This window comes from Mastigoproctus giganteus, chromosome 12, assembly GCF_048544385.1.
Source record: "Mastigoproctus giganteus isolate SK-2022 chromosome 12, ASM4854438v1, whole genome shotgun sequence".
Classification (NCBI taxonomy): Eukaryota; Metazoa; Arthropoda; class Arachnida; order Uropygi; family Thelyphonidae; genus Mastigoproctus; species Mastigoproctus giganteus.
Genome location: NC_143586.1, coordinates 101,798,836 through 101,813,383, shown reverse-complemented (window position 1 = coordinate 101,813,383; position 14,548 = coordinate 101,798,836). Strand labels below are relative to the sequence as shown.

General features: G+C 36.8%; 1 protein-coding gene across 2 annotated transcripts in view; it reads left to right on the top strand.

Moving 5' to 3' along the window:
- Window positions 1-14,548, top strand: part of LOC150077304 (nucleosome assembly protein 1-like 4) — a 432,049-nt gene that overhangs the window by 391,308 nt on the left and 26,193 nt on the right. For both annotated transcript variants that reach the window (XM_090386809.1, XM_090386808.1), the window contains one exon: window positions 9,498-9,608. In XM_090386809.1, the coding sequence (XP_090242935.1) occupies window positions 9,498-9,608 (111 nt within the window). The remainder of the gene's footprint in view (window positions 1-9,497; window positions 9,609-14,548) is intronic.

The window sequence follows — 14,548 nt, the reverse complement described above, 5'->3', positions numbered from 1 at the left end:
GATTTCCGGTAGAATATGTTTAAAATTTCTTTCAATGGTATGATTATTTTCTTTATTTAATTTAAAATCATCCTGTTGCATTAATAACTTATCCTTTAAGGATAAAACAATGCATTTAATAACTTGTCACGAGGTAATTTTACTGTTCGTACTTTCAAATTCTTGCTTCCTTCAAATTCTTTCCACTTCAACATGCTCTCAATTTTAGCTTCATATTTTCCTTCAGAATTTTTCAAATTAGCAATAGCATTGATAGTTTGAATATTTAATTTATCTGCTTTTGCCATGGGAGTGAATCTGTAAAGCTTCTAAAATCTAAGAGAGCTCCTGCAGAATGTTGATCATTAATGCTAAATGGTTAAGAAATTCCAGATTTAAAAGTCGCTTTAACAATCCCAAATAAAAATAAATTTCCTGTTTATACTCCACGGCGACCATACAGTCAGAGGAGTTCACAAGGTAGAGAGAATACAAGAAACTGCACCGTATTCGGCAGTCAGGGTGCTTGAACCCGAGTCACTCAAGGCACATGTACTTATGCACTCACGCGCCTGATCACTGGGCTACGGCGGCATCTGATCCAAACTGTTTGCACAATGCAGGATAATTCCCTTAACCCGCAATTACCATTCGCAGGCTACAAGCTGCTCTTCGTAGCCCGAACACATGACCGATCCTTGTAGTTTCCACATCAAGTTCTTTGGCAATCATCCTTAATTTGCGCTAGTTTTTTGGAGATTGGTAATACAGTTTTTTTTTTTTTAATTATTGCCTGTATGCCATTATATTTTAGAACATTTTATACGCAGTGAAAGGCTCGACAAAGTTTCAAAATCTGCCAACATTTCATCTTCTTAAAGTTTATATAATATCTTAGTTTCTCAATCTCCTCCTATGTTGCTACTGTCGCTAGTTCTTTGAATACTGTGCAAAATATCGGAATCACTCAGATATTCAGCTACTGTGAACATGTAAACATAGACAGGAGAAATTTACTGGAAGACATGGATCACTCACTTCTCCGGAAAACATACGCCCATTTGTCGGAATAAAGGGGAATCACAACACAGGTTGACCAGAGGCTATTATCCATGTCGGGTATCTTCTTAATCCTCTGACTGGCTATGGAAAGCATATTGACTAGCACGACTTCTCGGCATGTGGCTGCATAAGTTTTACGGACACCACTAACATTGTGGAACGGTAATCCCTTTCACCCTTAATTCACGCTTTCTAATTACCTAAAGGCCAGAGGTGAGAACAATGCATACAAAGTTGTCTCTCCTAATCTGTTCGTTACATGAAAATAATTTTCGTTCTATGGAAACTACTGTATTTTAAATGTAATTACCAAGGGGAATTTTAAAAACTTCGGTATAAAGAAGTTGGTTAAACAGAGGTCCGACTGTAATAAAATCAAAAATGAAGCAATTTTAAAATACATAACCAATCGATTGTGCCATTAAAATGCTGGGATTGGGGCCCCGATCATCCCCACTGTAGTTTCGGCTCTGGATACTCAATAATTGTGCATTTAGGATTCCATTTGTAAAATAAATGATCGTCTCAACAATGGGCTCGCAAATTTTCAAAAAAAATAACAATGGGCTCTCGCGAGCCCACTATAGCTCACCATGTGTGTTCCTAAAAATCTCTGAGTTATGGTATTTCGTGCATTAAAAACAACAGGGATAGGGGCAGAGCACTCAAAAAAAATGTTCAATCTGGTAAGTAAAACACTAAATAAAAAAGATAAACCCAGTAAAATTGCTAACACTGGTTTAAACATCTTAAATTTCTAATAAATAAATATTACAAAATATTTAAAACAATATATTAAAAAGGTATGAGGTTTCTTCTTATAATATAAGATAAATATTACAGTAAATATAGCACTTTACCTTGACAAGATATGAAGTTTGTTTGTTTGAAGTGGGTGTGCTGTGAAGGGCTGTACCTGGTGAGTTATAGCGAAGAGGTAGAAGGAGGGTTATCATTCTTAGGACGAAATGTTGTTATACCCGATGTGGAAGGGTGTGATTCGCTGGTTTAAAATAGTTATCTAGCTTTTGTTGCTTTTCCTGCCTCCTTTCATACGGGAGCTGTCTGTATGGGTCCGAATGCCACCAAGCACTATTCTACTATGTTCAGCATTACAATCATTATCTTCAATGCACTGCAAGTGTTTTTCAATTCCACTTAAAACAGCTGATAGCTCTGCTGTTTTATGTTCTTGTGGGGCAACCTGCTGGACTTCGTTGTAATCCTCATCTTGACTTTCCACTTGACTGGCTGCAGCAAGTTGTTGCAAGTCATTGTGAGACTCTAGAAGCTCTTCTACATCTTCATTTTCTACTTCCTCAAAACTAACTTCTTTTGCAAGAGCAACACAATCTGCTTTGATTTGTTTTAGTTGCTCTGAAGGTTCAAAGCCTTCAAAATCGCGAATTAAATGAGGGATAAGTTTCCGCCACACACAATTCAAGCAGCCTTATGTAACATCATTCCAGGCTTCTACGATCATATCAATGACAACTTTGATGTTATCTCTTCCAAAATTTTATAACAGTTTTTGCCTTGTCACGTTCAGTAGCAGCAATTAACATCTTCAATGTTTGCCTTAAATAGTAAGCTTTAAATGCTGCTATCACACCGTGGTCAAGGGACTGTAGTAGAGAGGTTGTGTTTGTAGGTAAAAAGATGAATTTGATATTCGGAGAGAGTTCAGCAACCGTCTGAAGATGGCATGGTGCGTTATCAAGAATAATTAGAATTTAAAAATCTAAGTACTACTTCTTGCAATATTTCTTGAAAGTGTCATGGTAAGCTTCAACTAAAAGATCAGTGAATATTTGCCCAGTCATCCAACTTGCTAGACCTATAGTGAACACCAAGGCCAGATTTCACAATTCCTTTTAAAGCTCGTGGATTGGCAGAGTGATAAACCACTACTGGTTTTAACTTCGAGTCTCCGCTGGCATTGGCAGCAAACATCACAGTTAAGCGATCTTTTGAAGCCTTATATCCTGAGGCATGTGCTTCTGCCTTAGAGATGTAGGTCCTTGAAGGCATACATTTCCAATATAGTTTCATCCAGGTTGAAAATCTGATCCAATGTGTAGCTGCCGACTTCAATTATTTTCTGTACCACAGGTGGAAATGCCTTTGGAGCTTCCTCATTTGCACTTGTGGCTTCGTCAGACAGCTTAATATTCTGAAAAGAATAGCGGTGTTTGAAACCACTGACCCAGCCACTACTAGCATTAAAAGGAGCCACTTCTGCAGGATTTGGTGATCTCTTTTTGAGGTCTTCATATATAGTTAGTTAGTCTTCATATATAGTTAGTGCTTTCTCTTCCACTGTGAGAAAGCTTGCTCCCGATTTTTTTTTTTTTTTTTTTTGGTTTGGTCTTTGGTCTTCAATCCATATGCTTAGTAGCCTTTCTATTTCTTTAGGTCTTTTTCTAACTGACCTTGCAGCACTTGAAGTTGTTCCATCTATACATGTAGCTTTTATTTTTGTGGCATTGTCTCTGATGGTGTGCAATGCAGATTCACTTAAGCCTGTTGCTCTAGAGATGTCACATGTTCTCTGATTTCTTTCAAAACATTTTATTATTCAAAGTTTCTCTTCTATGCTTAATGCTTTCCTTTTACACTCATTTCTTGGAACCAGGATGCTTACCCATGTCTAGGATGCTGTATGAGTATACTTTTTATAAAGAAAAGTTAACAAATTAGGGAGAACAGTCCAAGATATGCACTTATGAACTGAGGTAAGAGATACATGAAGTGTGTGTAATGTGAGAATATGTAGTGTGTTTTAAGGCAGAAACACTATTATCACCTCATACATTGAGCTCACATGTGAGGGCTATATTTCCCATTTAGTTGTATTGGTCGGGGATGGCGTACGCTTTCGTACATAGCTTAATTATTACTGTAACATATACATACTAATTGATATTTCTGTTTACAGACTTTTTTTTTTATTGTAAAATTTAAAACAGTAAAAAAGATAAGCAATCAATAACGACAAACATGGCACTCACAAAAGAGAAGATTCTGAAAATTTATTAATGTTTTTATGTGATTGGAGAGGAAAGGGAAACATATCTCACCATAATGGAAACCCACTGAATTCAAATATTGCTATTTTGCAAATGCAGAAAGATTGAGTTTACTACCCGTTTATAATAGATTGCACTAACGGAAAAGCCCAATAAACCAGGAACTGCAAATTGTTTTATGTTAGTGACCTCCAGAAATGAACTCCTCTGCTCATGCTATCCTGTCTCACGAAATTTCTGTTCAAACAAAAAATCTTGCAAATACAGTGAATGACAACGGTGCCTCCGACCAATACAGTAAATGGGAAATATAACTCTCACACATTTGACATTTTTCAAGCTTAGTAAACTTGCATGTATTAATGTGCAGGTCGCTGCTTTCAGCTTGGTGCTGGGTTTTATGCTCACCTGGTGTTACTTGCCAATGCGAAAATCGCGTTATAGTCGCATTGTTCCATAATACAGTAAACCCCCGCTATTCGCGGGGGTTACGTTCCTGAGAAATGCCGCGAATACCGAAAACGCGAATACTGAGTTATGGCTCCCATAGTAATAAAGGGGTTCCGTTCCAAAGTATGAAATATATAAGAAAAACTAGTGTAAAATTTTGTCTATGTATGTATTATATGTACCTTCATAATATGACTATATACATAGACAGTACATAGTGAAATGCAAGCATATGGCATCGAAATGAAAATAAGAAACAATTTAATGTTAAATGTAATATTTATTAGAAATTTCAAACAAATCTTTCAAACCAGCGTCTTTGCTAGCTAAAAAACCTATCCCGCCAGTGCTATCACCAGTTTCGCTAAAGCGTTGATAAGGAGTTTTGCGTTTTCACGAATGATGAGCGAATTTAACGGAATTTTATTTTGAGTTCGGTCTTCTATCCACAGATTTAAAGCTTTTTCCATTTTTTCTAATTTAACATCACGAGTTACAGGGCAAATTTTTGAAGCAATTAGCGCGTTTTCACGGACACTACGGCGGATTTTTTCTTCCGATTTCTTGATTGATCGTACCGTTGACTCATTGATTTTATAATGTTTTGCCACTGAGGAGACACTTTCACCATTAGAAATTTTATCTAATAACTCAATTTTATTCGCTAATGTCATCACCTTATTTGATATTTTCACATTTCTCTTGTTATTCGTAGCCATATTTTTGTACGGGTTAGAAAGAACTTGTCCACAATAAAGTCACTTTATTCCGTTAACACACGCGAAAAAGTCTGTTTTACACTGCAAAACGGCAGATTTATCACTTTTGTAAGCATATGAATTTATAAATTGATAAATTTATTCAATTTATAAGCATATAAATTAAAAGCAAACGACGAAACCTTCCATAACAAGCGCATAACACATATTGAACAACGATTAGCGAGAAACATTCACGCTCGCGATTTTGTCACCCCTCTCCCCTCACCCACTGAGCGCTGTTTTGACCGGGAAAGATAATTTTAGCCACGCCCATGTTTTTTTTATGGCGGAAAATATTCACGACGCTTTAAAATTCACATTTTTTAGGTTTCATTTTATAGTAAATCGGCGATCGCGAATACGCGAAACCGCGAATAGCGGGGGTTTACTGTATATCAATTGCATTGGAGCAAATTCGTGTTATAGCAGAACTGACTGTACTTCTCCCCCCCCCACATGGGCTCTCTTAAATTCACTAGAGAATTCCACATCATGCAAATAGTATCAAATAACTATAACACATGTTTACACTACACAAATTCGATCATACACGATTTATAAATAGGGGAACGATATCGTGAAAAACACAAACCGAATTCGCTTATGCACGATTCACCTGTGTTTACAAGAAATAGCAGTTGAATGCAGAATCACCCCAACTGAACACAACACGATAGGAATGAAGAGAAGATTCTGAAAATGTATTTGTTTTTTCTATCAGTGAAGGGGAAACACATTTTACTTTAATAATGTAAAAACCCACACAATTCCAGCTATCGGTATTATCGCAAATGCAATTAGATCGAGTTTACTACCCGTTTATAATAGATTCCACTAGCAGGAATGCAACTGGAAATTGTTTTTATTGTTTTATGGTAGTAATCCCCAGAAATGTGAGCTAGTGAAGTGTCTCTGCCTTTACGGTGTTGTTTATTCAGTTGCTACACACACAGCTTTGTTTATGTGTATCAAGCGTGCCTCCTCATTTTGTAATTGTGCTTTATTCCCTAAAAACAAGTAAAATACTTAAAAGGTGTGAAAAGGAAGCATCCCGGTGAAGACACTACAGATTCAAAGAGAAAAAAGCAATATCGATAGACAGAGGCAGACTGGATCAAAAATTCTTACTCTGGAAAATTTGTAGCGGCCTCATATGAGTGTTAATAGCCAAAATCACACTGGCCTCCGGCCCACCAGGGTTTCCCTTAAGGCTTATGGCCAGTCCGCCTCTGTCGACAGAGAAAAAATATCAAATTGTGAAACACTTTGAGCGAAATGAAAGACCATGTGATATTGCACGTGCTACAGGCCTAAATGAGGCAGCGCCAAGAATTATAAAGAATGCAGAGAAAATAAAAACAACTTTCGTGGTAGGAACAACTCAAAGTATAATAAAATACATTAGATCAAGACACAAAGAATTGGAAGAGATGGAACCGCTGTCATCTGTTTGGATAGAAAATCAAACAAAGAACAAGTTTGTTTACGATAGAAGCAAAAGCATTAGCAATATTTTATTAAGTAATAGTCGTAATAAAACACTTACGTATTTTATTACAATTATTTATTATGTTTGGTAATGTTTTGGTTAAAAATGTGTGTTTAATCTTGGGTGGTTAGCACCTAATCCTATTTTTCCCATAGGGCTTGTTATTTATATTGCACGATTTTGCATTGCACAGGGGAACACAACTATCGTGCTATATGAGGACTGACTGTATTTACATTTCATTCTTTTTAATCACAGAAAAAGGTGCGGGGGGGAATCAAGTGCGCCTGAAATGTAATGCACCATATACATTACCTATTCTTTTTTTATTACCATTAAAAATGTCAATGAAAGGAGTTGACAACACATTAAGTATAGAAAGGAATGTAAAAGAGAAGTGTGTCACTGCTAAGGAGTTTGGGATACCAGCTAGAACTATTTTATTATACTCTATTTTATATGAGTACATAATACAAATAACATAATTTAGTTAGTGTGGTCACTGCTCCACAGATTTTAATATGTATTCTGCAAGTCATCTGCTTCACTGTGTACCATCAGTTCAGTAATTGTGTAGGGAAACATGCCACTTTGGGATGTCAAATTCTGTGATGTATGTACAGATACTGTTAGAGCATTGGCTTCCTAAAGTATCTTGCTTAGGACCTCAGAAGTTTTAAATCTGATACTGATTTAGAACATGATGCTATAAATTTCTTCATCAACTTGATTGTGTGTACCACTGAGAGCATGATAATTATAGCACCTACCAACTTTTAGAAACCAAAAATCTGAAGACGTTTTTGAAAGATAGAGCCTGCTTGTTCAAATTCCACCTTAAAATCCACTCTTTTCAGTGTTACCCACTAAAGGGCTAATGATACTTGCAATTTATTTATTTCGAATGCCTTTCTAGTCAGGATCCATGACTTGATAATAGCACCAGGCGTTGAGACTGATTAACTCAAGATACTGTGGAGGAAATCCACGACTACTGACAGCTGGTCTTGAACCCCCCCACTCCACTCTGAAGTACAGTCTTGTGCTCTTGCTAACATGGCTACTGGGACCTGATACTCACAATAATCTTGGTTAATTCATAAGTAGGAGAACAAATGTATGAAGTACAAAGCCATCATGGCTTTGTACTTCTTGTAAACACGGAAAATCTGAATAAGTTGGTCACTTAAAAGAAGTTGTAAACAGTTTTTAAAGTTTAAATTGTTTGTGAATTGATGAATATTTGTTTTGTGGTTTTAAGATTTTTTGTGACAATTGTTTTTCAATTCTTATGGTAGCATGATGCGATATTGGTTGGTTTTTTGTGGGGGTTAGTGGCCGCCGACTGTCCATGGTTCTTCTCGATGCACTTGGTGTGATGTGAGAATTGAATGCATGATGATTTTAATTAGTAGCTATTTTTAATTTGATTTATTTAAGACTAAGTATGTGGGGTGGGCTCATATAATAATACATTCATCCAAGATTGAGTGTCGAGAGATTATAATTCAAGAACAATGGACAGTATCCACTGAACCAGGGTTTCTGTTCACACAGAACTCTGTGACATGACTGATAATATTTACCATTATTTAAAACATTTTAACTGATTATGGTCAGTTTCATGATGGTCAATACAGTATCAGATAATCATATAAAAAAATACTGAAATATTATGCCAAACTTATGTTTGCAGTTCCTGCTGTTACAAAAAACCCATAAGCATGCTGAATTTTATATAATCCAGGAAAGTGCCCAGGTGTATGAGTGAAACTCAAAGATGAGATGAGAAATTTTGCTCTTGTGAGTGTTGTGCATTCATGTTTTGTTCTGTGCTGCGGGTGGTGCAATTGCACTAGAGCCCTCAGCTCAGCAGCACGAAAGGAGAAGAGATAAATGACTGAGGATCAATAAATAAACACCACTTTGGCACCTGAGCTCATCATGATGTACTAGTGAAGTTTTCTTCACTGCAGTATGTTTTCAGTCTAAATCTGTCAGAGTTATTGGATACAGTCACTAGTTTGTCTTTAAATTCAGGGCATCATCATAAAGGGAAATGTGGATAATATCACATTTCCTATCATGATCTAGTTCCTGTTTTTCAAAAGCAAGATAGCTGAAAATTACAAGATGATAGCTAGTTATGGAAAGGAACGTTCATCAGATGATGGGTATATTCTGTGGAATGGGTTGCCGCAACATATCAAATTTCTTATATATTTTGATAAAATTCTGATTTTACTATAAATAAGTAACATTCCTTTTAAGGTGCATTAGTATATATGCATAAAGCACCTACACCATGTCTATCCAACTGCATGTAATAACACCTAGTGAATGGATATCATAAAATTTTATATTTGGCTTTTGTAAAAAGTTTAGTTGAGCCATCCCAAAACTGCACCAAAATCACACCAATAGAAATCCAGTAATTACTTAACTCTCAGTAGATGGATTTTCATTAAATTTTATTTTTGGTTCTTTTAGAACGATTTTTCAAGTCTTCCCAAATTTCATTAAAACTGGACCAATAAAAATCCAGCAATTATTATTTTTATTAAAACATTGGCTATCCATGTACTGTATACAAGTACATATTCATATTATTGCTGAAGCACTTGAATATTGTTGCCTTTTTTAATTAAAAATCATGAATTCTTACTGTTTGCTAAAGTGCACGAAATGTAATACAATGCATACATTAACTAACTTGTTTACTTATAGGATGAAGAGACCCAAGCCCTGTTAGCAGCAGATTTTGAAATAGGTCATTTTATAAGAGAAAGAATTGTTCCTCGAGCCGTCCTCTTTTTCACAGGAGAAGCTTTGACTGATGTAAGCCTTCATTTGTTTTGTAAAATTAGTGTAGTAGTCAAGTTAATGCTCCTGTGAGTTTATTCATGGAAGTTTGAATTTGTATATCTGCCAAGTGGTAAGGAATATGAGTAAAATATTATTACAAAGGATTGTAGAATACACAGTGTAAAGAAACGTTATACTTATTCCCATGGGCATTAGTAGTCACCTAATGACTATAGAGCTTAACCACTGTAGTCATTAGGTGACTACAGTGGTCTCAGACAGTTTTTAAATTCTACTAATGATGTTATCAATGGTGAATTCTAAATGGGAAGCCTTACAGGACTTAATCTTGGAGGTTACTAGGATTTAATACTAAATAAGAAATACTGTTCAAGGTTCATGCCTAAATGCATGTCAGATGATTAATGAGGCTTGGGGCAGAGAAGAAAAATGCATAAAATTATTAGCATCAGTAGAGGCATATGATACAAGAAAGCAAGAAAAAAAAAAAAAAACACCCCACTCCCATTTCACCCTTCGGTTCGTTCGAAATACCTGTCCAGCTGAACCTTAAATTTATTTAGGCTACCAACTTACACAACAAGGGATGGAAGTCTGTTCCACCAATCAACTACCCTCTGACTAAAGGCAAATTTCTGCACTTCTGTCCTACATCTGTCTTTCCTCAATTTGAATTTATGTCCTATCAGGTGATTATTCTGAGCAAGAGAAAGAATCCCATCAGCATCGAGCATGCTCAAACCAGTCAAGGCTTTATACACCTCTGTCAGATCACCTTGCCAGTGCCTAGTCTCCAGACACTGTAATTTGCAAAACTTAAACCTTTCTTCGTAAGAGCAACCCTTCATTCCGTTCACTAACCTTGTTGCCCTTCTATGTACTCGTTCCAGCAGCTCTACATCCTTCTTGAAATGAGGCCTCCAGACCTGTATACAGTACTCAAGGTGTGGCCTGACCATTGCCTTATACAAAGGAATAATCACCTCCTTATCTGCCTGCTAGAAAAATTCCTGTATATCATTGACAAGACACCATGAGCTACTCTTGCAGCCCGTCTGCACTGCTCAGAGAACTTCATATCTGCCTGCAGAATTACTCCCAGATCCTTTTCATTCTCTCCAATGTCAGAGTAGTACCACAGAGTTGATACATTGCTCTGGGGTTACTGTTTCCCATATGTAGCACTTTACATTTGGCAATGTTAAACTTCATTTGCCACCTCTCGGCCCATCTGCTCAACCTTTCCAGATCCTGTTGCCACAGCATAGCGTCAGTAGTGTCCTTAACAACCCTGCCAACCTTTGTATCGTCTGCCAACTTGGACATTAAGCTTGATATACCATCATCAATATCATTTATAAATACAGAAAACAACAATGGACTCAACACTGAACCCTGAGGAACTCCACTAATAACATTAGTCCACGATGAGCAGTGTCCATTGATTACCACTCTCTCTCTTCTCCCCCTGAACCATCCCTTTATCCATAGCAGCAATTTGCCTCCAGTGCCATACTGCTCCAAATTGTGCAGCAGTCTTCCATATGCAACAGTATCAAAAGCCTTTCTAAGATCCAAATATATAATATCAAAGTTATTCCCTGCATTCAGTTGTTTTGTGACTGCATCATAGTATCCAGTCAAATTGGTCAGGCAAAACGTTCCCTTAACAAAACCATGCTGTGTCCGAGCTATAACTGAAGTCTTGTCTAGATGATCCTGCAGTGCTTCTTTAACCAGTGCCTCCATTAATATTCCTGGAACAGAAGTTAAAATAACATGTCTATAATTACTTGTGTCGCCCTTTGATCCTCCTTTGTGAATTGTGGTCACATTTGCACATCTCCAGTCCATGAGTATCTCCCCCGAGTCCAAAGAAGCTCTGATAATCATGGCTAAGGTTTCCGTACTTCCTTTGCTGCCTCCTTTAATATAACTGGATAGATCCCGTTCACCCCGGGTGCCTTTTTTATGTTATTCTTCAACAATTTCTTCTCCACTTTTCTCTCATTTATTACAAAATCATCTAGCTTACTGCCAGAGTTAAATACACCTCTAGCATTCCCCCTCCCTGAATAACTCCTTATGGGTGAATGTAGATGCATCTACATACATCACATCTACATTCACCCAAATGAGTATTTGGGTGAATGTAGATGCCAAATACTCATTTAGTTTGTTAGCCATCTGAGCAGGATCATCAACAGTTGATCCATCAATATCTAGTGGACCAATCTCATTCATCCCTTTCCTTCTAGAGTTTACATAGGTAAAGAACTCTTTGTTGTTTTTCTTTGCATCCTTTTCCAAGGATTTCTCATAATCTTCCTTTGCCTGCCTAATCTCCTTTGTGACCTGGTTAGAGACCAGCTTATATCTATCGTAGGTTTCCATGTCACCCATTAATTTATATGTATCCCATGAATTTTTCTTCTCTGCCATATGTCTCATTAGTTCATCTGACAACCATTTAGGCCTGAACCTTGAACAATATTTCTTGGTTGGTATGTAAAGCCTGGTAGCTTCCAAGATTAGTTCCTTTAATGCTTCCCATTTTGAATTTGCTGTTGGTAACATCATCAGTTGGTCCCACTGTATAGAATTTAAATACTGTCTCAGACCACCGTATCGCCTTCACGAAAGCAAAAACCCTTCCCTTTTCCCCTGATGGTAGTTACCTCTTTGAGTAAATCCCACTTCAGCACACTGTGATCACTGCCATCTAGTGATTCTTTTATCTGCAGATTCTTAATGCAAGAAGAATCACTACTGATAATCAGATCAAGAGTATTACTCCCTCTAGTTGCTTCCCGAACATGCTGATATAGAAAACAATCATCCAATAAATTCACAAAAGTCTTGCTAGTGTGTGAGTGACCAACCCACAAATTCCAGTCAATATATGGGAAATTAAAATCCCCCATCATAAGACTCTCTGATTTACTGGCCCACTATTTCCCTGTACAGTTTCTTATTATACTCATCAGAGTCATTAGGCCTATAGCACACTCCTACTGTCAATTTTGATCTCCCAATGCTTATGTCCCACCAAACTGACTACACTGTCCAGCGATGTCGACTGGCTTCACTTTCTCGGATTTTGTGTGTTTCTTAACTAATAGCATAACCTCTCCTCCCTTCCTGTCCTGTGTATCCTTTCTGTACACATTGTACTCCCCAAATTCCAGTTCTGCATTGCTTATGTCCAGTGGTGAGCTATAATGGGCTTGCGAGAGCCCATTGTTATTTTTTTTTGAAAATTTGTGAGCCCACTGTTGAGACGATCATTTATTTTACAAATGAAATCCTAAATGCACAATTATTGAATATCCAGAGCCGAAACTACGGTAGGGGCAAACAGGGCCCCATTTCCAGCATTTTAATGTCATAATCGATCGGTATGTATTTTAAAATTGCTTCATTTTTGATTTAATTACAGTCAGACCTCTGTTTAACAAATTTCTTTGTACCAAATTTTTTTAAATTCCCCTTGGTAATTACATTTAAAATACGGTAGTTTCCATAGAAAGAAAATTATTTCCATGTAACGAACAGATTAGGAGAGATTAGAAAGCGCGAATTAAGGGTGAAAGGGATTACCATTCCGCAACGGTAGTGGTGTCCGTAAAACTTATGCAGCTACATTCCGAGAAGTGGCGCTAGTCAATATGCTTTCCATAGCCAGTCAGAGGATTAAGAAGATACCCGACATGGATAATAGCCTCTAGTCAACCTGTGTTTTGGCTCCCCTTTATTCCGACAAATGGGCGTATGTTTTTCGGAGAAGTGAGTGATCCATGCCTTCCAGTAAAATTCTCCTGTCTATGTTTACATGTTCACAGTATTCAAAGAACTAGCAATAGTAGCAACGTAGGGGAAGATTGAGGAAACTAAGATATTATATAAACTTTAAGAAGATGAAATGTTGGCAGATTTTGAAACTTTATCGAGCCTTTCACTGGTTAGAAAATGTTCTAAAATATAATGGCATACAGGCAATAATTAAAAAAAAAAAAAAAAACTGTATTGCCAATCTCCAAAAAACTAGCGCGAATTAAGGATGATTGCTAAAGAACTTTATGTGGAAACTACAAGGATCGCTCATGTGTTCGGGCTACGAAGAGCAGCTTGTAGCTTGCGAATGGGAATTGCAGGTTAAGGGAATTATCCTGCATTGTGCAAACAGTTTGGATCAGATGCCGCCGTAGCCCAGTGATCAGGCGCGCGAGTGCATAAGTACACGTGCCTTGAGTGACTCGGGTTCAAGCACCCTGACTGCTGAATACAGTGCAGTTTCTTGTATTCTCTCTACCTTGTGAACTCCTCTGACGGTATGGTCGCCGTGGAGTATAAACAGAAAATTTATTTTTATTTGGGATTGTTAAAGCGACTTTTAAATCTGGAATTTCTTAACCATTTAGCACTAATGATCGACATTCTGCAGGAGCTCTCTTAGATTTCAGAAGCTTTACAGATTCACTCCCATGGCAAAAGCAGATAAATTAATTTTTTGAACTATCAATGCTATTGCTAATTTGAAAAATTCTGAAGGAAAATATGAAGCTAAAATTGAGAGCATGTTGAAGTGGAAAGAATTTGAAGGAATCAAAATCGAAAGTAAGAACAGTAAAATTACCTTGTGTCAAGTTATTAAATGCATTGTTTTATCCTTAAAGGATAAGTTATTAATGCAACAGGGTGATTTTAAATTAAATAAAGAAAATAATCATACCATTGAAAGAAATTTTAAACATATTCTACCGGAAATCGTGGAATTTAAAAGAACTTTCGTCTCAGTGGCAAGACTGTGAAAACCATATAAGAAATTTATTTTTTGATAAAATATGAAATAAAAATTAATGATTTTATCGAAGACAGTTTATCTTTAAAATCGAGTGAAATTCCCTTTACAATTAAGAGCGCCAGAAATATCTTTGAAACCATTGCGATTA